Source organism: Coregonus lavaretus (genome assembly GCF_964263955.1).
Source record: "Coregonus lavaretus genome assembly, chromosome: 5".
Lineage (NCBI taxonomy): Eukaryota > Metazoa > Chordata > Actinopteri > Salmoniformes > Salmonidae > Coregonus > Coregonus lavaretus.
Genome location: NC_139992.1, coordinates 45,786,492 through 45,813,354, shown reverse-complemented (window position 1 = coordinate 45,813,354; position 26,863 = coordinate 45,786,492). Strand labels below are relative to the sequence as shown.

Here is a 26,863-nt window from a genome sequence, read left to right as displayed (position 1 = left end):
AAGGGTCTCCCTTGCTGGTGTTCACTACGCTTACTCGTCCTCCACCCCTGAAGTCCTGAACAATTACAATTTAGGTAGGTAGGTCCCCATTTAACCTTTTTCCCCAATATTTAGCCTGTATATGTTCTCCCATAGTTGTGTAGGTATTGCATGCTTGTTTGTCAACGTCGGTATGTTGAAACATTGTATCCCATTTCAATTCGCACCGGAAAGCTAATGGTTAATGTTGACATTATTGACAAAACATCTACAAGATTAATTAACCAAGGCTGAAAATTGCGGTTTAATCTCTCAAGTAATCTGTTATGCCAATAAATGTGTCGTTTAAATTAGCTATGGAATTTTTAAAACACGTTCTTAGGTATTAGCCATGATATTTGATCAAATGTCATCATCCCTGGGCTATGTTTGCTGTGTTGGGTGTAGCCTGAATGTTAAAGAATAATGTGTTTCGCGCAAACAACATGTGTCGTGTAGCCTACATGAAGGGCCCATCTTCTATTGTAGACCGTTAATCATTCGTATAACGCCAGTAAGTGATATTACATGTGTAATTCACTTACTAGCCAAATGCAGTAATTATTTTGATGGGTTTTGGAGAAGAAACAATGCAGTTTATTCCAATGTTTGGAACTGCCCCGCGTGTGCATTTCGCATACTACAAAGGAACGTGGAAATTATTATTTTTAACCATTTGATAACCTTCACAAAGACACTTTGTCGGAGTTATAAAGTTTACATAGGTTTAATAGTTATTTTGAATAATAATTTCTCTAAGGGTGTGTTTTAATAGTTTTACAATTATAAATATAGTGGAAATATCTGAACATGTAGAAATAAATGAGAAATCGAGGTATTTTGGAGTCTACAGACTGATTCCGCCTTCTTTCGTTGATTGGGGAGGAGGGTATTTCTAGAAGATTCCTCAAGGGTTAAGTCATTTTAACCCTTAGGCTTTTTCATTATCTTTATGTCGTTAATAGGGATATGTTCTGAAAATATTCAGATTTTATTTCACTTCTCTATTTGCTACTTTGTTATTTGAAGATGTAAATCTAGATATATTGTAAAAGTGCATAGGGTTCTCAAATCCATGTTGTTCAAAAACACTCTTCTCTGTACCAGCATTGACGGAAGGTCGTAGCCTACATCATTAGCCCAGTGAGCCTACCATAACAGAGGCTCAGGCATGTCGTATCTTAAGTAGAAAGAAAGTAAGTGAAGTAGAAAGAAAGTAAGTGATTCAGGGAAAGATTTATATATGTTTTCTGGTGAAAACCTTTGCCACCAATAACGTACTTTTTTTGACTACTGTGAGATGGGATTATTTTAAGTAATATTGGTTTTGAGTTTCCGAATGCATCACGGTGATAATACAGTTCTGTTATATAGAGCATGCCAAAAGGGGTCATACAGTTCCCATTGTTTTGAACTTTACAATGCAATTACTAAATTGTTGCTTGGTAAAATCCAACCCACATCTTGGGTTGCTGACTGTGTGTCCACAGACAATTTTCTAGGTATCCATAAAATAAGGTCAGTTTGTAATATGGGTAAACTATCTCTGTCTCTCTGTGAAGCCTCTTTTGACACCTGTCAAAATGACTATTAATAAAGTTTAAAAGTTTGTGGTGTTTTTAATTATTCTCACAAATGGTAACACAAATTATACAGACAAAGATTGGAAGTTACTTGCAAATGTGAGAAATGCTTTTCACATTTGATAAAATCTAGATTTCACAGTTAATCTACTGATGTAACCATTTTGTGAAAGACAGAAAGCCAGGCTATTACAGAGAACACTGTAGACCTTTGATTGATTGTTTACGGTCTAATAGAAAATGGCTTAATTCTATGTCAAAGACTTTCATGTCAGCAGTGTGCAGGTGTGTTTAAATGCAGGGGCAGGCCCTGGCACTTTTTCTCAGCACACACCTGTCAGTGGGGATAGAGAAATGGGCATGCTGATTTCATTCGTCGGTATGAGGTGTGTGATGCATGGGCATGAGTGACAGAACAGATGTAGGTCAAAAAGCCCAGAGCTGTTCATGTTCGAGCAATGACGGCTGATGCAATTGGGACTGTGTGGCTCTTCTCTGGAACAGAGCAAACGTACCCTTAAACCGGTCGCAAAGTCGGGTTTGAGGTGCGTGGTGCATGGCAGCTTCTATTAACACTAATCCACTATTATTCCGGAAAGGAATCAAAGGATTTCGGGGTGATTTTCCAAAACACTGTCACTATGTCCTTTTGAAATCTGAGATAGGCATACAATGTGAGGGCTGGCTATTTTTACCAATGCTGTTGCATAATGCAATGACTAAATAGTTTGAACAATAAGAAGATGGAACTTACATATGCCTTGCACCAGCAATAATGTCTTGGTAAGAAATATTTCTTAGACTAGCTCTCATTTTTGTGTAATGGCTTTGAACCAGGTCTCTTGAAAATTTATCTGATCTCTATGAGACTAACCTGCATTGATAAATCACATTATGTAATACCACATCTTACTGCATAACCAGTTTGCTCATGGCCCTCGGGCAGGCTGACAGTCAAATCTCTATACCATCTATACCTTTATATGCAGGACATTAAGAGCAGGTAAGGTACATAATTAAGGCAGACATAAAGCTGTCTCATATCTCACAGTTCTTACATGACCCAACTGTGTGGCTGATTTAGTGCCCGATGCTATTAGGTAATGCAACCCAAGTCCTGCCACGTGCATTTAGCCAAACTTTTGCAAATCATTCCACAGAACTCAATTGGGAATGTGTTACCTTTTGGTAGCATCAAAATCATCAGTGGTGTAGTGGAGGGTAAACATAGTTTGTCCACCTTTTTGTTGCCCAACAGTTTACCCACCTTTTGCAGAAAAATGCATTGAAAGAACAGGAAGCTTTACTTTTTCACCACGACTGGCGATCAAAGTTTACCCACCTTTTTTCTTACCACTACATCATTGTGTACAATATAGGCTAGCGTTAGGGATGAATTGCATCAAATTCAAAGGCGAAAGGGTTAGATGATAGTCAACATAGAGGATCGTATGAGATCACGTCATCTTATGTAAGACTCTGGTTTACTCAGGTAGCACAGTGATAAGACCACTCAATGAAAATTACGTAGCATCAAAACAGATATTTTCAATAGTGCAAAATGTAAGTCACTTTGGACAACAGCGTCTGCAAAATTACGTAAATGTCTCTCTCAACGTTATCCCACTGCCTCTGTTTTGTTTGGCAAGTTCTCAAAATGGCATAAAGCAGTGAAAGGCAAACATGTTTGCTGATAATGCACCCCTTCCCTGGAGGAACCTGGCATATCTCAAAATGACCATACTGTCCCAGACTAAAGCTGGGCGCTGCCAACCACATGAGTCCACTAAGGGTTTTTAGAGTTTGCCCAATAGCCGCTCGCCCATAATCTCGCCAATGGGTTTGAAACAGAGAGACTCAACAAGCGATTACTTCCTGTAAATAACTAGCATGGAAGAATTTGCCACTCTCCAATTTATGTTGGTTTGTGATTCTTCCTTGCAGGTTTTACAGGAAGCAATCGCTCGATGAGTCTCGGTTTCAAATGGCTCAGGTGCCAGCACGCACTTGCTCGAAAACTTCGCAATTATGAGCAAGCGGCTAATGACATGCAGGGACTCACCTGGCCCCGGGAGCACCCTCCTCCCCTAGCAAATTCAAGGCCACTCAGATGTGGTTCTACGTCATCAGCCAACAAAAGCCATGGGCAGATCAATATGGACTGATAAGACCATCAGAACATGGGGGACCTTGGGAGAGTGTTCACAAACAAGGTTAGGACAAAACATGTACAGTACCAGGAAGAAACAACAACTACAGCCTGAACCACATCAGGCCAACAAAATAGATCTTAATGCGGAGGTCCAGCTCAAACACGCATGGACCATGCTTCGGGTGGTCCTCTTAACCACAAACCTGGTCACACATTGTTGTATTTGATTATACCTTAGTAATAGCAGGGCCTCATATATCAGGCTCTTGTACTGACCACACCAATACGTATCACTGCACCCTTCACAAGATCGTCATGAGTATGTACATTCATTCTTTTTTGACAAAGGTATGTACAGCATGACAAATGCCAGTATTGATGCTAAGGCTTGAGCAAAGAAATATGTACAACAAGGTCACTGAGTCGTACGTATGTACATAGCCGCATGTACCCATTCGTGCTAATGTTTGTTTGCATTCCTAGTATCTTAGTACTAGTGGAGGCTGCTGAGGGGAGGACGGCTCATAATAATGGCTGGAATGGAGGAAAGGGAATGGCATAAACACATGGAGACCATATGTTTGATGTATTTGATACCGTTCCACTTATTCTGCTCCAGCCATTACCATGAGCCCGTCCTTCCCAATTAAGGCACAACCAACCTCCTATGCTTAGTACAGTACATCCTTGTGACTGTAACTCATACAGTACCTTTGTGACATTGATGGCTAATATTTTCTTTGACGCAACCAAAGCTCAGGTAGGATTGTCAAACGTTTGCCTGCCGACAGTAAATCAAATCAAATTTTATTGGCCACATGCGCCGAATACAACAGGTGTAGACATTACAGTGAAATGCTTACTTACAGCCCTTAACCAACAATGCATTTATTTTTTAATAAAAAAGTCAAATAAAACAACAACAAAAAAGTGTTGAGAAAAAAAGAGCAGAAGTAAAATAAAATAACAGTAGGGAGGCTATATATACAGGGGGGGTACCGGTGCAGAGTCAATGTGCGGGGGCACCGGCTAGTTGAGGTAGTTCAGGTAATATGTACATGTGGGTAAAGTTAAAGTGACTATGCCTAAATAATTAACAGAGTAGCAGCAGCGTAAAAAAAGGTACTTAGTGCCTCTGAACAGAGTGTTGGCAGTCAGTCTCTTTTGTGTTCAGACAGCAAAGACCTTGAAGTCGTCAGCCACTCAGTCTTGTTAAAATACACCAAACCAGAAGGTGGCAGTAGTGTTGTAGAAAACCCTTGATGATACTAGCCAGATGGCCACAGATAGATAATTAGCTAGCAAGATGACAAAACATTTTTTAATTCACTCTCCATAATCATGTACAGCCCATACAGTGGGGCAAAAAAGTATTTAGTCAGCCACCAATTGTGCAAGTTCTCCCACTTAAAAAGATGAGAGAGGCCTGTAATTTTCATCATAGGTACACGTCAACAATGACAGACAAATTGAGGAAAAAAATTCCAGAAAATCACATTGTAGGATTTTTAATGAATTTATTTGCAAATTATGGTGGAAAATAAGTATTTGGTCACCTACAAACAAGCAAGATTTCTGGCTCTCACAGACCTGTAACTTCTTCTTTAAGAGGCTCCTCTGTCCTCCACTTGTTACCTGTATTAATGGCACCTGTTTGAACTTGTTATCAGTATAAAAGACACCTGTCCACAACCTCAAACAGTCACACTCCAAACTCCACTATGGCCAAGACCAAAGAGCTGTCAAAGAACACCAGAAACAAAATTGTAGACCTGCACCAGGCTGGGAAGACTGAATCTGCAATAGGTAAGCAGCTTGGTTTGAAGAAATCAACTGTGGGAGCAATTATTAGGAAATGGAAGACATACAAGACCACTGATAATCTCCCTCGATCTGGGGCTCCACGCAAGATCTCACCCCGTGGGGTCAAAATGATCACAAGAACGGTGAGCAAAAATCCCAGAACCACACGGGGGGACCTAGTGAATGACCTGCAGAGAGCTGGGAACAAAGTAACAAAGCCTACCATCAGTAACACACTACGCCGCCAGGGACTCAAATCCTGCAGTGCCAGACGTGTCCCCCTGCTTAAGCCAGTACATGTCCAGGCCCGTCTGAAGTTTGCTAGAGTGCATTTGGATGATCCAGAAAAGGATTGGGAGAATGTCATATGGTCAGATGAAACTAAAATATAACTTTTTGGTAAAAACTCAACTCGTCGTGTTTGGAGGACAAAGAATGCTGAGTTGCATCCAAAGAACACCATATCTACTGTGAAGCATGGGGGTGGAAACATCATGCTTTGGGGCTGTTTTTCTGCAAAGGGACCAGGACGACTGATCCGTGTAAAGGAAAGAATGAATGGGGCCATGTATCGTGAGATTTTGAGTGAAAACCTCCTTCCACCAGCAAGGGCATTGAAGATGAAACGTGGCTGGGTCTTTCAGCATGACAATGATCCCAAACACACCGCCCGGGCAACGAAGGAGTGGCTTCGTAAGAAGCATTTCAAGGTCCTGGAGTGGCCTAGCCAGTCTCCAGATCTCAACCCCATAGAAAATCTTTGGAGGGAGTTGAAAGTCCGTGTTGCCCAGCGACAGCCCCAAAACATCACTGCTCTAGAGGAGATCTGCATGGAGGAATGGGCCAAAATACCAGCAACAGTGTGTGAAAACCTTGTGAAGACTTACAGAAAACGTTTGACCTGTGTCATTGCCAACAAAGGGTATATAACAAAGTATTGAGAAACTTTTGTTATTGACCAAATACTTATTTCCCACCATAATTTGCAAATAAATTCATTAAAAATCCTACAATGTGATTTTCTGGATTCTTTTTTCTCATTTTGTTTGTCATAGTTGACGTGTACCTATGATGAAAATTACAGGCCTCTCTCATCTTTTTAAGTGGGAGAACTTGCACAATTGGTGGCTGACTAAATACTTTTTTCCCCCACTGTATATACAGTTTTAGCTAGCTGGCTAACATTAGCATGATTCGCTAGCTAGCGATCTGTTGTGCTAGCTAGGTAAAGTAAAGCTACTGCATTGACTCTCAACAGCTACAGGCAGCTGCTTAATGGAAACAAATCCATTGTAATTATAATGTTACTAGCTACATTGGCTTTGTAGCTAGCTTGGTTAGTGTTGTGTTTATTGTGCTGCACTTACCACCCCATTCGTTTCATATGAAGTGTGTGTGACTTACTTGCTCGCTTAGCAAGCTAACGTTAGCTAGCTAACTAAAGCTAGTGCACATTATCAAACTTAACAAAAAAAATCCTTCTTCAAGCACAAAACTCATTAGCTACAGTGGGGAGAACAAGTATTTGATACACTGCCGATTTTGCAGGTTTTCCTACTCACAAAGCATGCAGGTCTGTAATTTTTATCATATGTACACTTCAACTGTGAGATACGGAATCTAAAACAAAAATCCAGAAAATCACATTGTATGATTTTTAAGTAATAAATTTGCATTTTATTGCATGACATAAGTATTTGATACATCAGAAAAGCAGAACTTAATATTTGGTACAGAAACCTTTGTTTGCAATTACAGAGATCATAAGTTTCCTGTAGGTCTTGACCAGGTTTGCACACACTGCAGCAGGGATTTAGGCCCACTCCTCCATACAGACCTTCTCCAGATCCTTCAGGTTTCGGGGCTGTCGCTGGGCAATACGGACTTTCAGCTCCCTCCAAAGATTTTCTATTGGGTTCAGGTCTGGAGACTGGCTAGGCCACTCCAGGACCTTGAGATGCTTCTTACGGAGCCACTCCTTAGTTGCCCTGGCTGTGCGTTTCTTGTCGTTGTCATGCTGGAAGACCCAGCCACGACCCATCTTCAATGCTCTTACTGAGGGAAGGAGGTTGTTGGCCAAGATCTCGCGATACATGGCCCCATCCATCCTCCCCTCAATACGGTGCAGTCGTCCTGTCCCCTTTGCAGAAAAGCATCCCCAAAGAATGATGTTTCCACCTCCATGCTTCACGGTTGGGATGGTGTTCTTGGGGTTGTACTCATCTTTCTTCTTCCTCCAAACACGGCGAGTGGAGTTTAGACCAAAAAGCTCTATTTTTGTCTTATCAGACCACATGACCTTCTCCCATTCCTCCTCTGGATCATCCAGATGGTCATTGGCAAACTTCAGACGGGCCTGGACATGTGCTGGTGTTGCGTGCGCTGCAGGATTTTAATCCATGAAGGCGTAGTGTGTTACTAATGGTTTTCTTTGAGACTGTGGTCCCAGCTCTCTTCAGGTCATTGACCAGGTCCTGCCGTGTAGTTCTGGGCTGATCCCTCACCTTCCTCATGATCATTGATGCCCCACGAGGTGAGATCTTGCATGGAGCCCCAGACCGAGGGTGATTGACCGTCATCTTGAACTTCTTCCATTTTCTAATAATTGCGCCAACAGTTGTTGCCTTCTCACCAAGCTGCTTGCCTATTGTCCTGTAGCCCATCCCAGCCTTGTGCAGGTCTACAATTTTATCCCTGATGTCCTTACACAGCTCTCTGGTCTTGGCCATTGTGGAGAGGTTGGAGTCTGTTTGATTGAGTGTGTGGACAGGTGTCTTTTATACAGGTAGCGAGTTCAAACAGGTGCAGTTAATACAGGTAATGAGTGGAGAACAGGAGGGCTTCTTAAAGAAAAACTAACAGGTCTGTGAGAGCCGGAATTCTTACTGGTTGGTAGGTGATCAAATACTTATGTCATGCAATAAAATGCAAATTAATTACTTAAAAATCATACAATGTTATTTTCTGGATTTTTGTTCTAGATTCCGTCTCTCACAGTTGAAGTGTACCTATGATAAAAATTACAGACCTCTACATGCTTTGTAAGTAGGAAAACCTGCAAAATCGGCAGTGTATCAAATACTTGTTCTCCCCACTGTAGATGTAAAAGATGTAAAGACTTGCGCTAGATTTTTAAAATTTGTATGCATCTTTATTGTTTTAGTTAGAACATTTCTGATTAAAAGGGTGGATTAGCGCTCTTTTTTTCCTTTTTCTTGTCACTCCTGTCGGCTCCACCACGTGAAGGTTTGTGCTCTCTGATTGGCTCAAAGTCAAGTTGTTGGCCACTGCCGACCATTGCGATTCTAGAAGTACACAGAAGGTACATATTTTGTTCTACGGCAGTCAGATTCTCGGTGTGTTTCATGCTTAGCAGATTTCACTGTGAGATTGATCTTCAACGATATTGATACTTTCACATGGGATGCCAAGATCTTTTAGACTAAACCAGATGTTCTATTGAACAGTTTGCATTGTGCACTTCTACAGCACTGTATTGCTTTGATAGATTCAGGAGTAAGTGTTGCATGAAATGGTAAAGGCATTGCAGTCATGTCACAGCTGGTGTAGAGATGTGAGGTTCTGAGGAATGGCTTATATTTAGTTCTGTTACTATGTGGACTTTGGCCTAATGGGAGTATCTCAGCCTCTATCAGATAATTTCTCCCACTCCAGTCCAGCTATGCTCTCAGTCAAATCCCATAGATGAATCCAACCCTGTGTTCTCAAGGCTAACCTGTGTTCTCAATGCTAACTTGTGTTCTTGAGGCAACCTTGCTCTCTCGATGCTAACTTGTGTTCTTTGGGCTAACTTGTGCTTAATGCTAACATGTGTTCTTTAGGATAACTTGTGCTCTCAATGCTAACTTGGTTCTTAAAGCCACCTTTTGAGCTCAATAACCCTTTTTAAGAGTGTAGAGGCGAAACCTCAGCACTGTTGGCTAACGTGGACATCAAGGCTAACAAATTCACTATTTATAGACGCCAGCTCACATGCTCTGACCTGTGGGAATGCTAGCGAACACACCTACTTGTTAGATGATATTGGCAAAGGCCTAACCAAACACCTTGCAAGTTTTTGGATGGAGAGAGAGCTGAGAATAGAGAATATTACCGCTGGGTATTTACTGATACCAGACAGGTGAATAGCAGCAGTGTTACGAAGCAACCTTTCTATGTCAAATTGGAGTTTCCGACGTTCAGAAACCATTCTCGCGAGTTGAATGGGGAGAAGGAACACCTAAATTCAACATTGGGTTTAAAACTGATCAGTGGCCGACATTCAAAGCTTTACTAGTTGTGCAGTTGGATACAAGGACTCTCACAGCCAACAATAGTAACTAGCTAGTGTAGATAAGCAGTGGATCGGATGCATTTCCAAGTAGGCTACATGAGTCGACCCCATCTTGAACTGGGCTCTGCACATGCCCATAACACCCAGGCATTTATGGTGGAGCTGAAATTGTGGCAAGGAGCCTCGGAGAGTGGACATGTAGAATGTGTCACGTCTGTGAGAGAGAAAGATCGGTACATGCCACTCATAGTTAACTTGCATGTGCAGACAACGTCTAAATAGTTGATCTGTGGTCATCAGCTTGACTGACAGGGTGGTTAGGACACTTTCATTTGAATAGGTAATGATTATAGTAATTACTAAACATTGTGGGGATATCAATGTAATCCTCGGCCGAGTCATACCAAAGACTGTAAAAATGGGAACCGATGCGTCTCTGCTTGACACTGCTTGGCGCTGCTTGATAGGCCATGCGATAGACTAGCGTCCTGTCCAGGAGGTGTACTTGTACCTCAAAATACGCTTTTGGCTGGTTGTACCCCTTCGACAATGCCATTAAAGATGCTTCACGGATGTAACCCCACTCTGTGAATTTCAGGGTAGTCCCACATGCAGGATACCCTTGACTTTCTCCTAAACTACCCTGAGGTGGTCAGCCGGTCAGAGTATTTTTCAACGTCATGTTGTACCAGGACTATTTGTATTGACCCCCCCTTTTTAACACTGCTGCTGCTCGCTGTTAATTATCTATGCATAGTCACTTTACCCCTACCTACATGTGCAAATTACCTCAATTACCTCGACTAACCTGTACCCCCGCACATTGAGTGGTACCGGTACCCCCTGTGTATACAGTGAGGGAAAAAAGTATTTGATCCCCTGCTGATTTTGTACGTTTGCCCACTGACAAAGACATGATCAGTCTATAAATTTTAATGGTAGGTTTATTTGAACAGTGAGAGACAGAATAACAACAAAAAAATCCAGAAAAACGCATGTCAAAAATGTTATAAATTGATTTGCATTTTAATGAGGGAAATAAGTATTTGACCCCTCTGCAAAACATGACTTAGTACTTGGTGGCAAAACCCTTGTTGGCAATCACAGTGGTCAGACGTTTCTTGTAGTTGGCCACCAGGTTTGCACACATCTAAGGAGGGATTTTGTCCCACTCCTCTTTGCAGATCTTCTCCAAGTCATTAAGGTTTCGAGGCTGACGTTTGGCAACTCGAACCTTCAGCTCCCTCCACAGACTTTCTATGGGATTAAGGTCTGGAGACTGGCCAGGCCACTCCAGGACCTTAATGTGCTTCTTCTTGAGCCACTCCTTTGTTGCCTTGGCCGTGTGTTTTGGGACATTGTCATGCTGGAATACCCATCCACAACCCATTTTCAATGTCCTGGCTGAGGGAAGGAGGTTCTCACCCAAGATTTGACGGTACATGGCCCCGTCCATCGTCCCTTTGATGCGGTGAAGTTGTCCTGTCCCCTTAGCAGAAAAACACCCCCAAAGCATGATGTTTCCACCTCCATGTTTGACGGTGGGTATGGTGGTCTTGGGGTCATAGGCAGCATTCCTCCTCCTCCAAACACGGCGAGTTGAGTTGATGCCAAAGAGCTCCATTTTGGTCTCATCTGACCACAACACTTTCACCCAGTTCTCCTCTGAATCATTCAGATGTTCATTGGCAAACTTCAGACGGGCATGTATATGTGCTTTCTTGAGCAGGGGGACCTTGCGGGCGCTGCAGGATTTCAGTCCTTCACGGCGTAGTGTGTTACCAATTGTTTTCTTGGTGACTATGGTCCCAGCTGCCTTGAAATCATTGACAAGATCCTCCCGGGTAGTTCTGGGCTGATTCCTCACCGTTCTCATGATCATTGCAACTCCACGAGGTGAGCCCCAGGCCGGAGCCCCAGGCCGAGGGAGATTGACAGTTATTTTGTGTTTCTTCCATTTGCGAATAATCGCACCAACTGTTGTCACCTTCTCACCAAGCTGCTTGGCGATGGTCTTGTAGCCCATTCCAGCCTTGTGTAGGTCTACAATCTTCTCCCTGACCTCCTTGGAGAGCTCTTTGGTCTTGGCCGTGGCGGAGAGTTTGGAATCTGATTGATTGATTGCTTCTGTGGACAGGTGTCTTTTATACAGGTAACAAGCTGAGATTAGGAGCACTCCCTTTAAGAGTGTGCTCCTAATCTCAGCTCGTTACCTGTATAAAAGACACCTGGGAGCCAGAAATCTTTCTGATTGAGAGGGGGTCAAATACTTATTTCCCTCATTTAAATGCAAATCAATTTATAACATTTTTGACATGAGTTTTTCTGGATTTTTTTGTTGTTATTCTGTCTCTCACTGTTCAAATAAACCTACCATTAAAATTATAGACTGATCATTTCTTTGTCAGTGAGCAAACGTACAAAATCAGCAGGGGATCAAATACTTTTTTCCCTCACTGTAGCCTCGTTATTGTTATTTTTTGTATTTTATTTTTTTACTTTAATTTTTCTTAAAACTGCATTGTTGGTTAAGAGCTTGTAAGTAAACATTTCACAGTAAGGTCTATACCTGTTGTATTCAGCACATGGGACAAATACTATTTGATTTGATTTGAAACTAGTGGCGCAGTGGTCTAAGGCACTGCATCGCAGTGCTAGCTGTGCCAATAGAGATCCTGGTTCGAATCCAGGCTCTGTCGTAGCCGGCCGCGACCGGGAGACCCATGGGGCGGCGCACAATTGGCCCAGCGTCGTCCAGGGTAGGGGAGGGAATGGCCGGCAGGGATGTAGCTCAGTTGGTAGAGCATGGCGTTTGCAACGCCAGGGTTGTGGGTTCGATTCCCACGGCCAGTATGAAAAATAAAAAATAATGTATGCACTCACTAACTGTAAGTCGCTCTGGATAAGAGCGTCTGCTAAATGACTAAAATGTAAAATGTAAATGTAGTAACTAGTGTGTGGAAGGGCTTGCACTGTATTCGTTCCTTATTGACCTTTCAGCTTTCGAGGGATTACCAGAACGAGAATTGTGTTATATCCTCTTTGCTTTTGAATGCCAGTGCTACACACCTGATAGTACACATAGGCTAAGGACTTCTAATGGTTCACCAGACATAAGCATAGAGTTACATAGCAAAGATCAAAAAGCTGTGGTCTCTCAACACATTCTAAACTGTTATGAAGTAAGGTCCCAGACATTCTTCCAGCAATGTTGATGTTTTAACGGAAAGAGATGTTGATTTGTTTGACAAAACAAAAGCGGCACTTTCCATTACAGTCCTGGTGATATGTCATGTCATCTGGTCAATCATTCACCGCCTACCGGAGATATTTGCAGCAAGTCACATGGCGTCTGAGGTACCGACTTATTTTGGTTTACTTAAAATTCCTGCTTTTTATAGTTGGCTAGAGAGCTGTGGAGGCTGCTGGTATGAGGCTAGTCTGACGACGGTGCTGGCAATTGCTGTCTACAGTTTGTAGTTGTGCGTGCATCTTTCTTGGGACAGGACCCTGTATTCACCCTATTACAGATGCCTGTAGTATTGCGGTGATATGGTGTTTCAGCTGTTCCAGTTACCTGCTGGTGCCAGTGGACTGGTTTGGTGTTTTTGTTTTGGAAGATAAGAGAGGTCAGGAGGCCCCTTGACCTGTAATTGACAACCCCTGTTTACCAACTGCTGTTGACACAACCTGTGGGTATCCTGCTGCAGAAATAATCCCACTATAGGGCATCTACAGGCCAGATCCTACTCTGTCGACGTCAGAGACCCCTCGTAAAAAGTTAATAAGTTGGAGGGGGAGTATTTGCCTTCAATCCAGTGGGTTTTTGGGGGACCACAGTTGAAGTACTTCCAGTAATGCAGTTAATGCAAGAATCTAGCTCTTGGTTTTCACAGAGACACAGAAGGAGAGGTAGTTGCATTCAAATTACTGTAAAAAATACCATAGAAAGTTCAGCCCATGTAGATTAAACTTCTGCTATACAGCAGGAAAACATTGCCTCTTATTTATAGCCCATTATCTACAATGGTGCTCTGAGAATGCCAGCAATGCTTGGTACTGTATATTCCTCCAGGTAGATGCTTGAGCTTTTCAGAATAGGACATCTGTTACTGTATGAATATTGAGTTGATTGAAGGTGGCCTCTAATATACAGAAGAACCCAATGCAAAGTGTTCCGTAAGTTCTTCAATGTCAATAAAAAAATGTTTACTGGAACAATAATTACAGGAAGGTTTCATTTATATCCACATTTCAAAGGAGTGTTTGAAGATGGGAATGTCTTGACATGGGGAAATAGCTGGGGTAAGGAGTGCAACTGGTCAGAGGGCTAAGCTGTTGTTATTTCCGTGGTCAATCCATGTGAGGTCGAATAAATATGCATCTTCTTGTGTGTGAGAGATGGAAGTAATATGACATGAAAAATGCCATGATAAAACTATTTTTGGTTAGGTTTCACTGGCTTCTATAATGTTGAGCTTTGCTTCAGCCAATGCAGTAGTTATTGTCTTAATAACGTTGATGTCAAGGCTTTTTGTGTTGAGTAGTTTAACATTTGTGTTGTGTTGTAATGACTAAAGCAAGTCTCTGTGTGTTTGAGTTGTGGCTGGAGCAGGCTTGTTCCAGTCAGTCGCTTCTCCTGTGTGACCTGGACAGGTCTAGAACTGCACATGATTGGTTCAGAGACATGAGACTGTTTGGTGTGAACCCCTTGCACTTCGGAAGTGTGTCGCCATTTAAGGAATGCCCCCGTTGCCAGAAGGAAGTCTGTGAAGATGTCAGGCGTGGTCAGTAGGAATTTCACTAGAATTAACCTTTTAATTTCATTAATTTCTCTTACTTTGTCGTAAAAATGTCACTCTGGTTGAGCTCTGATTTGAATTTCTGAACTTGTTTTTTATAAATTGTCTGAATAGGCCGGATATTTTCCATGTCATTTGCCATAGTGGTGATGCATTGCCAATGGTAGCATAGAGGAGTATTTCTGTTTGTGTTTTCGGTCTATTGGTGCTTAGTAACAGATCATTTTCCGTGAGTGATGATTGAGGTATAGATGGAGATAATGCTACATCATTAACCCTTGTTGAATTGTCTTCCAGCTTTGGATCCTCCTGACTGACTCAATCTTTGAATGGTTGAGATAACTTACTTGCAAAATTGGTTTGTTTTGTCTCTTGTTTTGTCTCTTAACATGTAACTAATTACAAATACTACATGTGAATATACTACATGATATTTAGGTTATTCTGTGGAGATTTTAATTGTTCTGGATGTTTGAGTGATGTTGTGTGAACGTACTGCTCTGCCTCTGCTGTAACAGGTGTGGACCAGACAATACTTTCAGTATTCTTTATTTTAGTTTAGAAAATGTGAAGGTTGGTTGTGGACTCAATAGAAGCATTTAGTGTGTGTGATTTGAAGTTTCTCTGTGTATAATGTGTGTGTGTGTGTGTGTACGTGTGTGTGAGGGGGATTACAAAGTTGGACTGTTAAGACTCCATCCTTCAGCAGAGTGTGACCTTGCGCTCAACGACACACTCAGCTGCGGCCTCTGATTGGCGGACAGTGTCACAGCCTCCCCGGTGGATGCCAGTCGCTTAACAGTACGCTGAGTAAACCCATGGTAGTAGGGGGTAGGAGTAGTGGGAAGGGAGGGGTGTGTGGTTGAGGACAGGACAGGACAGGGTAGGACAGTGACCGCAGCATGAGGACGGTACCGTTTGCTCCCAGGGATGACCACCCGGGGTGTGTGCTCGGCGGGCTATCACAGAACAAACAGCAGTTGATGCAACAACGCTCACTGTGCAATCTTGGCCGAGCTTTCAGGATGTCTGTGTGCTGTCCCTCTCTCTTTCCCTCTATCTCTCTCTCTAACTCCTCCCTGTCTTCTCCTCCCTCGCTCTCTCTTTCTGCCTTTCTCCCTCTCTCTCTTGCTCCTATTTCATTGACGTGGGGGGGGGGGGGTTGTTGGCTTCAGGCTCCTGACGTGATTGGCCAGGGTGGGTTCTTCCCCTGCTCTTTAAAAGCCTTCCTCTCACCTGGGTTACAAAAAAGCAGCAGCTCATACCTCTCCTGGCTGCTCACTAGTACTGTCCTCATTCTCCAACCAAAACAAACAGAAAACCCCACGTCGGAACCCCACTCTGTCATCTCTGAAGGAGTGAGTATGTCTCCTTTTCCACATGATTTATCTGCTTCTTATGTAGGGAACTTTAGTTACCTTGGTCTAAGTTTATGATTCAAATAGGCACTAAGTTGTAACTGCTGAGAAAATAAAAAATATTGTAGAGAAAAGTGTAGAATTTTCCACCGTTTTCTTGAGAAACTGTAGATGCACCTAGCTAAATTAGTTTGTCTTGTGCTTAAAGATTGTGCTAGGTATTTCATTGGTTGAAATTCAGTAGGTTTCCTTTGAGAATGAGTTTGTAGGTTTATTAGATGTTTTGTTGGGTTGTTGAGAGAACAAAGGCATTGCTGAAGTGGGACTAATTTGAGTGGTAGTTTGAGTTAGACAGAGCTAATCTTTGAGCTAATGATGTGTTGTCTACCTCCAGTAAGAATGGAATCCTATGGTACTGTACTTTTGTTGTGTCCTTAAACTTGGAGTTGAGTGTTATGTAAGTTTCACAGACTTATTTTCTGCTACTTCTGGACAAATAAAACTAATGAAGTTCATGTTTTTCCCATTCAGATGATTGATGTCACGCTGTTGGCAAATTGGATTAGAAGAATTAATCTCTTTTGATGAGTGTTTGTTGTGTCACAGTTCTACATGCTCTATTAAAAGTGTTGTAGCCTTGTTGTATGCAAGCACACTATATTAGATTTAGGCGTTAGGCATTTTCAAGAAGGTTCTTTATTTGCACAGTGTACAAGGCTTGGTGTCAAATATTGTATTTGATAATGCAATACCCGATTTGGCATACAGATGCCATATCTTAATTTGATCATCCTGTTGTTGCAGGAATTTTCCTTCACAGCAGGACATGCAAACTTTAAAAAGGCTTCTAAAGTTTGTAATTTCCACTTTAAAATGTCATATTTGATTTGCCCTAATGAAAAAAGTATCAACCCCTACACAAAATGTCCATTAATTATAATCCACGTAATAATTCACATTTCCTGTTGCTGCAGGATTATTTTCCTGCTGTAGCAAACTGGCTCAGATTAAGATCCTACGTCTGTACTTGCGTGCATTTATCACATATGTTTTATCAAACAGCAAATGCACAAACAGACACATTGACAAACACACTGTGACAACTTTAAATCAAATTCACTCAGTTGTTGTTATCCAATATAAAATGTGTTTCAAACAATCATATGCAAAAGTAGAGGTGGTTTTAACAACAGTGGGTAAAGCATACATTTCGGATGTGCATGAAAAGCAAAGGTTCGAGGATTTTGCTGGGGTTATGGCTTAGTCATAACATAACACAAGGCATATGCATGGGGAGCAGTGGAGTGCTTAGCTGCCTGGGTGAAGGGGGACTGGCTGAGCAGGTTCCTTCTTATTTGCAGAAGGGTAGCACACTGGGGAGGTGTACAGTTGGGACAATGATTGATTGTGTTTTTTTGCATGCACACTTTCGAACACAAAGATACAAATATCTACCAATACGAAGGTATAGTCTTACCAGGCAATCTATCTATCTAGAGGAGACATAACATAGGAAATGTACTAGGACACACAGTAGTTCCAGGAACGCAACTGGCACATGCACAGCAGGAACCGGAATGTGATCAAACCAGAACTGTGTAGAGTAGACATGCTAGGTAAAACTAAGTATGTAGAGACATGCTTCACAAACAGCTAATGATTGGCTTGGCTATATGTTTCCAGACAGGGTAGATGACAGCAGTCACAACAAAAGAGGTGTGTGGTAAGAAACAGGTTCAGGCATGTCTGTTTATGGCTTCTCCACAGAATGGAGTTAAAGGTAGGCCATGGATCTCTGTCTTGACTGGGTACAACATGGAGGACCTACTGTGCATAGACTTACTTATGTAATGGCTTCTTGACTGTTAACGTGGCGTGCTTTGACGATTATGTGAGGATGATGGATTTTATACTTGGCCCAGTTTCATCAGCGCCTTTCAATGCCTGGGGCAAGAGTTGAAATGTATTTTCTAGTACTAAAAATCCTTTCGAATAGTTTTTACAATGCTTGTTTTTTGATGGGCAACACTGAAATGTAAATTCATGGACTTGGGTTGGGGTTGTATTCCATAACTGATTGTTTATGGCTTTGTCACAGCGTCGGACAACCATGTTTGTTACTTTGGTTTTGATGTGTATCACCGTTGTGTTTTTCCTGGGGTATTGGTCGGTAGGACAGGGGAGGGAGCAGGGTGCGACTTTTGGGAACCTGGCTGGACAAGGGCCCTGGCTGCTCGGCTGTTTTTACCCATTCCTGTCAAAGAAGCCTTTGTATGGGAAGAACAGCACTGTGGGTAATTGGCTGTTAAAATAATTTAGCAGAACTCTGTGTGCGCTGCCCAGTGCCTCATCTTGTTGTTACGTAATAGCGGCAATCAAATGTTCAATAGAATGGAAATAAGAACACATGCCCCCTGCCGGCTCACCACTTCATGCACTCAGTGCATTCAATTGAATTGGGTTAAACGTGGACAGCAATACAGACAGGCCTTTGTAGCTTGCTCTCCCAGAGGTTAGGAACATTTGGTCGGAAACTTGCCTGCCTCATGGCCCCATTAGCCAACCTCTTTGACCTGTATTTAGGATTCAGACGTGTTTTTGACATAATGTTGAGACTTGCTTTAACCCACCTGAAATGAATTTGGTTATAGTATCATAAAGGAAACTGCACTGCAACAATAGAACATGGGCGTGTGTCTGAAAGGGTTACTTAGAGGTTATTTTAGGGAAAATAATGTGTGCTATTCTCAAAAAATAGGAGATATGTAAAATTGAGGTCACAATTTATATGGAATTTTACGGTATGTCAAGCAAAAAAATACTACAATTACTTATCTACATCGACTACAAAATCCCTTTGAACTTGATACAGTTGGAGGCCATTTTGTTAACTCTCAGTGTACAGCAGAGTACAAAAGGTATCCAAAACCAATCAGCACGGAACGTCAAGATTCCAATGCGTGACAGGAACAGTGATATTGTTTATGAAAGATGCCTTAGTTAAAGCACACTGAAGTGCGTGAGCTACCAACATGTATCGAATGGGGAGATAAAATGGTGCTGCAGGTTCAGGGGAGTGTGACACAGAATGGTGTGTGTAGAATGTCACCTTGTCTTCCCCTTGAAGTGTCCTTTGTCAAGGCCCTAGAGTTCTGGCCAGTCAGATAAGACTCATTGAATGTATCTTCATAACAGTAACTAGCTCATTGTTGACAGATTGTTACACAGTCAAATCAGAGAATACTTGTGGCCATGACCTTTTTGACTGGACATGTGCTACTTTTTATCTTATTAGGGATCTTCTCACTATAGGGGGCTAGTCAAAGTGTAATTACAAAGAAATGATGGCTAGTTGAGGCCCAAAACGTTTAGTCAACGTTGAGACAACATTGAATGATTGGTTGTATGTTTGCTGGTTATAAGGGCTTCCCGCCACATCAGTAGCTATGAATATTTGTATAACGTTTCCTATCTCTCCCTTTGCTGTTTTCTGCAGGTATTTGCCCTATAGTGTAAGGCTGAGATAAAGCACGCCAACCTACCGAGTACAACTGCTCTGCTTTGGACTGTGACCCCTTCCCCAGCCCCGCACCACTACAGCCGTAACCATGGACCGCGTGGAGCTGAAGAAAGTCTGCACGGAGGCAGACGATGACAGCACAGACAGTTTGGACGACCGCTTCACAGAGCCCATCGACTCAGAGAAGGCCACCATCAACAGGTGTGGTTCAATACTATATTCATTATTTTATCTGAGACTTTCTACAGAAAAAACAGGAAGGAAAGCACATTGCCTTAGTTGTTGCGACAAGAATGTGTTCTTTGCCGAATTGTAGATGTTAGATCCTCTAACTCCCCTGTAAATAAATTATGTTCTTTATCATCAATTTCTTGTCTCCTACCTATCATTGTCTAATGAACACAATGCTTTTCAATACACTGGTCAGGAGAATCTCTCAGCTCATAGCTTCACTGTAAACCGCCAACAGATTAGCTACACTGTAATCTCATTGCTTCAATCACCAAATAAATAGTTTACAAAAGCCCAATAGAAGCTTGAACTAGCATAACTGACCCTATAACCACTCATAAAGTCATAACATAGCTGTCGTAAACTAGTCGTAAATAATTATTTTAAACTAGAGATTGATTCAATGATTGTACATCTGCAGTCACTTCCTGGATGAGGATGGAGATGCAGAGAGCCACAAGTTTCTCACTAATGGGATTATGAAGAAGAAGAAGTACGAGGAGTATCAAGAAGAATACGTAAGAAGACTGATGATAAACTATCGATGACAACACATGCATGTTTGCTCTTGCTCTTGCAACGACTTTGACCATTTCCTCAAAAGCTATCTGCTTTTATTGAATCCTTCCTTCCGAGGAACCCTTTCGTAGGAACTGATAGTTACGCGTGTGTGACGGGTGTTGTCTGCGCAAGCGTGCATGCATATGTGTGTGTGAAATGTTCTTGTTTACGATCAGTTGAACTCATGGTAAACTCTCTCTTACCCGCTCTCTCTAACTTTCTCTCTCTCAGCACCCTGGACATACCTCCTTTGGTATGTCAGTCTTCAACCTGAGTAATGCAATCATGGGCAGCGGCATTCTGGGTCTCTCCTACGCCATGGCCAACACTGGCATTGTGCTTTTTGTGTAAGTGTGTGCCAACTTCTGCCATAGAGACAATGTGGAATGGGGTCAGTGTTTGGTTTCTGCCACAGTCAAGTGATTAAAGCACCAGTTAATAAAGTAAAGTATTCTGTCTGCATCGTATAGTATTACTGATAGGACTGCTTTTGGTATAGCAAGTGGGGTTTGACAACAGGGTTAGTGGTGGGGTATGTATTCGGGAATAGGCAGACACAGACACTAACTGGCTCGGAAATCAGGACCTTTTTGTGACAAACCAGGTTTCTCAAATGTCCAAAACAGGATGGTTATTCTTTCTTTCAGTCCTGTTTCCGCTGTATATGGCTGGGCTTTACCAAGAAATGATTTAGTGACTGAGTACTTTCACTAAGCAAAAACATTATCATTTTCGCCATATCCCTGAAAGTGATTGAAGGACAGGAGACAAGGAAGTAGATTAGGAACCCACTTGATGATTATAGTGGCGCAGCCGGTTTGTTTCCGGTCCTAAGGAGTTTACAGGGAGTCCCTTAACGTCAGTCCCCCTCATCAATTGCGACATCTTACTTCCCCACCATCTATTCTGGGCTTCCCTGACATTCCGGAAGGTGGTATTACATAACACCCATTTGATACAGTCATTCACCTGCTTGCCTGTCTCTGGCCAACAATAGTACAGGGAGGGGTACAGGGGCAACTCTCAATTCAAAAACAACATCTTTAATTCAGTTAGTTTAATATGTTAGAGCCCATTGGAGGCTGGATGATTGGGTTAGAGGCTCCTTGGTGACCTCTTTAAGTCCTCTGTAGCTCAGCTGGTAGAGCACGGCGCTTGTAACGCCAAGGTAGTGGGTTCGATCCCCGGGACCACCCATACACAAAAAAAAATATATGCACGCATGACTGTAAGTCGCTTTGGATAAAAGCGTCTGCTAAATGGCATATTATTATTTTATTTATTATTATTATTATATTATTATAAGGTGATAGATTTAAGGCTGCTCATGTTCAGCCGATGCGGGAAACCCATACCCCCTCCAGGAATAACTCACAAGTTACTTTATTTACTTATATAAGAGCCTAGAGTGTAGTCTGGTCTCTAGGCAGTGGCACGCATTGGTCTACCACTCTTTTGTCTGAGCTGGCACTTATATATTGACATGGCATGATAGTGTCTTTGACATGTGCTTTAGGCATTGGAACATGGTCTTCTCAAATAGGCAATAAATGCTTGCCAGAGAAAGCATCCGGACCCCCCTCAAGTGAAATACGACTAAGGTTCTAAAAGCTAAGTTTACTTCCCTAAATAGGTCATGGGGAAAACAGAGTGAGAGTGACTAGGGGGGGAAACTAGTGAAAGTTATTATGTAGGGTGTTTTGTAACCCAGTTGATTCCCCTCCAAGTGTTGTTCATTGTGATTTGTGTAAGATTTCCGTATGGTAGAGCCAAATGCTAATGTCTGACTGCTTTCTATCCCAACGTAGAATCCTTCTCTTGGGTGTGGCCATCTTGTCGTTGTACTCCGTTCACTTGCTGTTAGTGACTGCAAAAGAAGGAGGTGGGTGTCATTTTTAAACTCATGAACATATATGTCTGTCTGTCATTAGTCTCTGTCTGTCTATCTGTCTGTCTGTCTGGCCTCAATTTCCTGCTACTTTTTCTCTGTATATTTGAATATCAATCATCACCACATTGTCATTCTAACAGGTTCTCTCATCTATGAGAAGTTGGGAGAGCGAGCTTTTGGCTGGCCGGGGAAAATGGCTGCATTTGGATCGATAACCCTTCAAAATATTGGTGGTAAGTGAACAGCTAATGTTGCATTAATTGTAGTGTTATAATTCTATTTTGATATGTTCATGCTGTGGACATGCTAGTTGGTTTCAGTGTGGTCAAATCTTTCTGTTTTTTGTGTTTATTTGCACACAGCCATGTCCAGCTACCTCTTCATTGTAAAGTATGAGCTGCCAGAAGTGATCCGTGCCTTCATGGGACTGGAGGAGAGCTCTGGGTAAGTGTCTGTCTGTCTGTCATTGGTTAACTATTTCATCAAATCAGTTATTTGTAGTTCATTTGACACAGATGGCACAACACACTACACAGTTTGGTTGGTGTATTTATAGATGGATGGATTGATGCTCTGTGTGTGAGACCTGTTCTCTCTGCGTTGTGTACAGTGAATGGTACATGAACGGAAACTACCTGGTTGTGTTTGTATCCATCGGTATCATCCTGCCTCTCTGTATACTCAAAAACCTGGGTAAGTGGTGTGTGTGTGTGTGTGTGTGTCTGGGCATGTGAGTGTGTGCGGGAACGAGTGTGTGTGTTTCCGAGTTAGTCTTTGTGTACTTTGTTTACATAATGTGTGTGAGTGTTTGCGTGGTTGTAAATGAGTTTCTCTCTAATTCTCTCTCTTGTCGCTAGGCTACCTTGGCTACACCAGTGGCTTCTCCCTATCCTGCATGGTGTTTTTCCTGGGAGTGGTAAGTTCAACCTGTCTCCTCTTGCTTCGCTAGTTTAGCATTTTTAGCCCGCTGAATGACTGATCAATGACGGGTGATGGTGCTGATAAATGGTATTATATACAGTACCATCAGATGTGAGATAAGACGGCTACATTTCACCTTCCGTCAATATGGCAACAACTCCTGCTTTTTATGATCTCTGACGTTCTTTTTCTGTCCTGTCACGTTTCAATGCAGACAGAAAATACTTGTTGCCAAAATAGTACATTTCGCCTATGTTGCTTTTGTATTCTTGGCGCACGGCGTCTTGATTGTACCTACTTTCTCCTCCTTAAATGTCATCCTGACAGTTTGTAGGGTATTATGCCAGTGCTGGCTTTGCTCTCACAGGCAATGTGGCCGATTTGCATGCCATGGGAGTTCCTAGTAACATTTAGAATATGCCTGCTGTGGCTTTCAGCTGGTTAGTTACCATACATGAGATTAGAGATGAGTTTATCAATAGCCTTCTATTGATATCTTAAACTCCACTTTGGCCCACTTGCTCTCTAGTGTTGTATCATATTAAACACTGATACAGTCTGTGTCATCATTAATGAAATAGATCTATGCTTGCGGCCACACTTAGCTTTACACGGAATTGAAAGATTATAGGATGGAAGGAACTCATTGCTCTGCAATATAATGGCATATAATGGAATGCTGCCTATGTAATATAATGCATTTCTATGTTTGCTAATCGTCCCATCTCACCCCTCTGTCCCCATCTAATCCCTCTGTCCTCATCTCCCCCTCTCCCCCCTGTTTACCCCTCAGCTGATCTATAAGAAGTACAACCTCCCCTGCCCGATGCCCTTCATGTACCATCATACCAACCACAGTATGAATGGAACAGCCCTGGGGCCCCACGCCCTGCACAACGGCACCGTCCTCATGCACTTCTCCAGAGCTGACATGTCCCCCGCCTCCTACCTGGACAACCACCACACCTCAGGGGTCCGCTTCGAACCACACCCCGACGACGTGGAGGAGATGTGCACGCCCAAGTACTTTGTGTTCAACTCTCAGGTGAGTTGGTGAGGTGTGGAGGTACTGTATGTGGGTGGGAGGTGGAGGTATGTGGGAGGGGTGTGTATGTGTGGTGAGTCAGGATGCTTAATGTCATAATTCTGTGTTTTGGAAACAATATCCTCTGAAAAACATTCCCAGAAACTGGATTAATCAAGGTTTAGAAGAACCCAATTCTTAACGTACATGAAATCAAACCAAACATTGTTAGCTGCTGTGAGTGTGAATCTGGGCCTGTGTTTCATCCACTGTCTCTTCTCCTGTCATTTCAGACTGCTTACACTGTTCCCATCCTGGCCTTCTCCTTTGTGTGTCACCCTGAAATTCTACCCATCTACAGTGAACTCAAAGAGTGAGTGCATCCAAGTGAATTACAAAAGATACATTTGCATAGACGCTCACAAACGCTCATATAAATTGCTGCAGTACATTTTCTCCTTCAACTCACATCTCAACTTGCGTCTTCCCCCAGTCGCTCCCGGAGAAAGATGCAGAACGTGTCCAACCTGTCCATCTTGGCCATGCTGGTCATGTACATGCTCTCAGCGCTGTTCGGCTACCTCACTTTCTACGGTAAGATACACACACACACACAATAAGATACATTTGCAGCAATTGTATTACTTCGTTTCTGCTTTTATTGGCGTTATATGTTAACTTTGAGTGAAATTTTTGAAAAAGAGCCAGTAGTATGTATTAAAATACTAGTAAGCTACCATAACCATTGAGGTGGGTGTGTTTGTTTACCATATCTCTCTCTCACACCAAGTTGAGGCTTTTGTATTGGTGTGTCTCTGACAGCTTGTATTCCTTCTTTCTCCCGAACACAGAAAACGTGGAGGCGGAGTTGCTGCACACCTTCACCAAGGTGTATAAATTTGACACCATGCTCCTGCTGGTCCGTCTGGCTGTCCTGACCGCTGTCACCCTGACTGTCCCCATTGTCCTGTTCCCTGTAAGTACAACGAGACATCTGCTCAAACACACACGCATGCATGCACACACACACTCAGACACACACACAGAGACTCACACACACACGCATGCATGCACACAGACTCACACACACCCACATACACAAAACATATGCACACGTTCTCACGCCTATAATTTATGGTGGCACACTGCACACATTCACACGCTGCTCAACACCTAGGTCATTTTATCCAAATGAGCTAAGCATCCATTAATTATTTTAATACCAACAACAGGGTCTCTTTCTATATTGGCTGAGTGAGTGGGTGATGTTGACACGGCTGGTTTTCTTGCTGAACATGGTAAAGCACATACTGTTCTGCTGTGATGTTAGCTGACTCATTATTGGACTTTCAGCAATTCCGTCAATCCAACTCCCCAGGTCCCAAATGAGAACCAGCCCAGGTTTTCAAAGCTCTGTTTGTCTGCCGTAAGATTCCTTACAAGATAACTCTTTCCCTCCCTCAATCATACTCTCGATCATACTTTAGACACACAAACACAAGCATAAGCACAAACACAAATTAACATGCACACACATACACAGCTTTGAAACAATTGCACCCCTACACTGCTCCCCAAATGATGTCATACATATTCTGTCTCTTCCTTCTGGGTGACACATACATGTACAGGCACAGCATGTGAAAGCACAAAAATTTATGCACGCACTACTGTAAGTCGCTCTGGACAAGAACGTCTGCTAAATGACTAAAATGTCAATGCAAATGTGAAAAAGCAGTGGTAAAATAGACGTCTTGTTCATCACAAGCTCTTTAGCCTGGCTGCCAAGGAACACATTGTAATGTTCACAACTCCTCTGTCTCTCATTTCCCAGTCAGCTCTCAGTAGCACATTGTTACCACATGCTGTCCTAGCAAATATATACCATAAAGTCAATTGCTACCATCCATATTTTGTTAAAGTGTAAGCTGCAGTTTAGCCTTGGTTTTTACAGTTTAGCCTTGGTTTTTACAGTTTAGCCTAGGTTTTTACAGTTTAGCCTCGGTTTTTACAGTTTCGCCTCGGTTTTTACAGTTTAGCCTTGGTTTGTAGCGTCAGTTCAGGTCTGATACTGTGTTTCTGTTCCACTGGTTATTATGTAATCTCCTGTTCATGCGGCCTGCCTGCCTGTCTGTCTGCCTGCCTGTGGTGTGTGTGTGAGTCACTGAATGTGTTGGCCTCACATGGCCGTACCTGACCCCCCTATATGGCCGTGGGCTATATTTGTCTTGGCCCTAGCCTGGCACAGGAGCCCATAAAGGGCTGAGGGTCTCAGAGGTGTCATGGACCTCCTTTGTAGCCTACAATGAACCATGCATTAGCACTTAGCAGTGCCCATTAGAATGGATCCTCTCAAAGGACTTAGTTGACCCACTGTTTACTTACAGGCACTGTAGCTTGCAGGAGTTGGGAGATGGGTTCTTGCGATGGGAGAGACAGTATTAGGATGGAAGGGTTAATAGAGTATATGTTGGCCTCCTGTAGCTCAGTTGGTAGAGCATGGCGCTTGCAACGCCAGGGTTGTGGGTTTGATTCCCATGAGGGGCCAGTATGAAAAATGTATGCACTCACTAACTGTAAGTCGCTCTGGATAAGAGCGTCTGCTAAATGACTAAAATGTAAAATGTGGTGTTGTTACACTGAGCCACCAGCAGAGGGCAGGAAAGAACTGTCAGTCCCATGGCTCTGGTCAGCCCTGCTTGGAG

At 42.6% G+C, this 26,863-nt stretch overlaps 1 protein-coding gene across 2 annotated transcripts in view; it reads left to right on the top strand.

The window, feature by feature from the left end:
- The window catches only part of LOC311129041 (sodium-coupled neutral amino acid transporter 4-like), a 37,062-nt gene continuing 10,199 nt past the window's right edge, over positions 1-26,863 (top strand). The window contains exons 1-13 of one of the 2 annotated variants that reach the window (XM_084161298.1): positions 1-74; positions 19,507-19,731; positions 20,183-20,279; positions 20,554-20,669; positions 22,131-22,204; positions 22,354-22,446; positions 22,576-22,657; positions 22,824-22,906; positions 23,071-23,129; positions 23,928-24,179; positions 24,452-24,531; positions 24,652-24,752; positions 25,010-25,134. In XM_084161298.1, the coding sequence (XP_084017424.1) occupies positions 19,619-19,731; positions 20,183-20,279; positions 20,554-20,669; positions 22,131-22,204; positions 22,354-22,446; positions 22,576-22,657; positions 22,824-22,906; positions 23,071-23,129; positions 23,928-24,179; positions 24,452-24,531; positions 24,652-24,752; positions 25,010-25,134 (1,275 nt within the window). In that variant the 5' untranslated portion in view covers positions 1-74; positions 19,507-19,618. Of the gene's footprint in view, positions 75-15,873; positions 16,011-19,506; positions 19,732-20,182; positions 20,280-20,553; positions 20,670-22,130; positions 22,205-22,353; positions 22,447-22,575; positions 22,658-22,823; positions 22,907-23,070; positions 23,130-23,927; positions 24,180-24,451; positions 24,532-24,651; positions 24,753-25,009; positions 25,135-26,863 lie in introns of those variants that run through there. The other variant, XM_084161297.1, reaches the window with a different exon arrangement.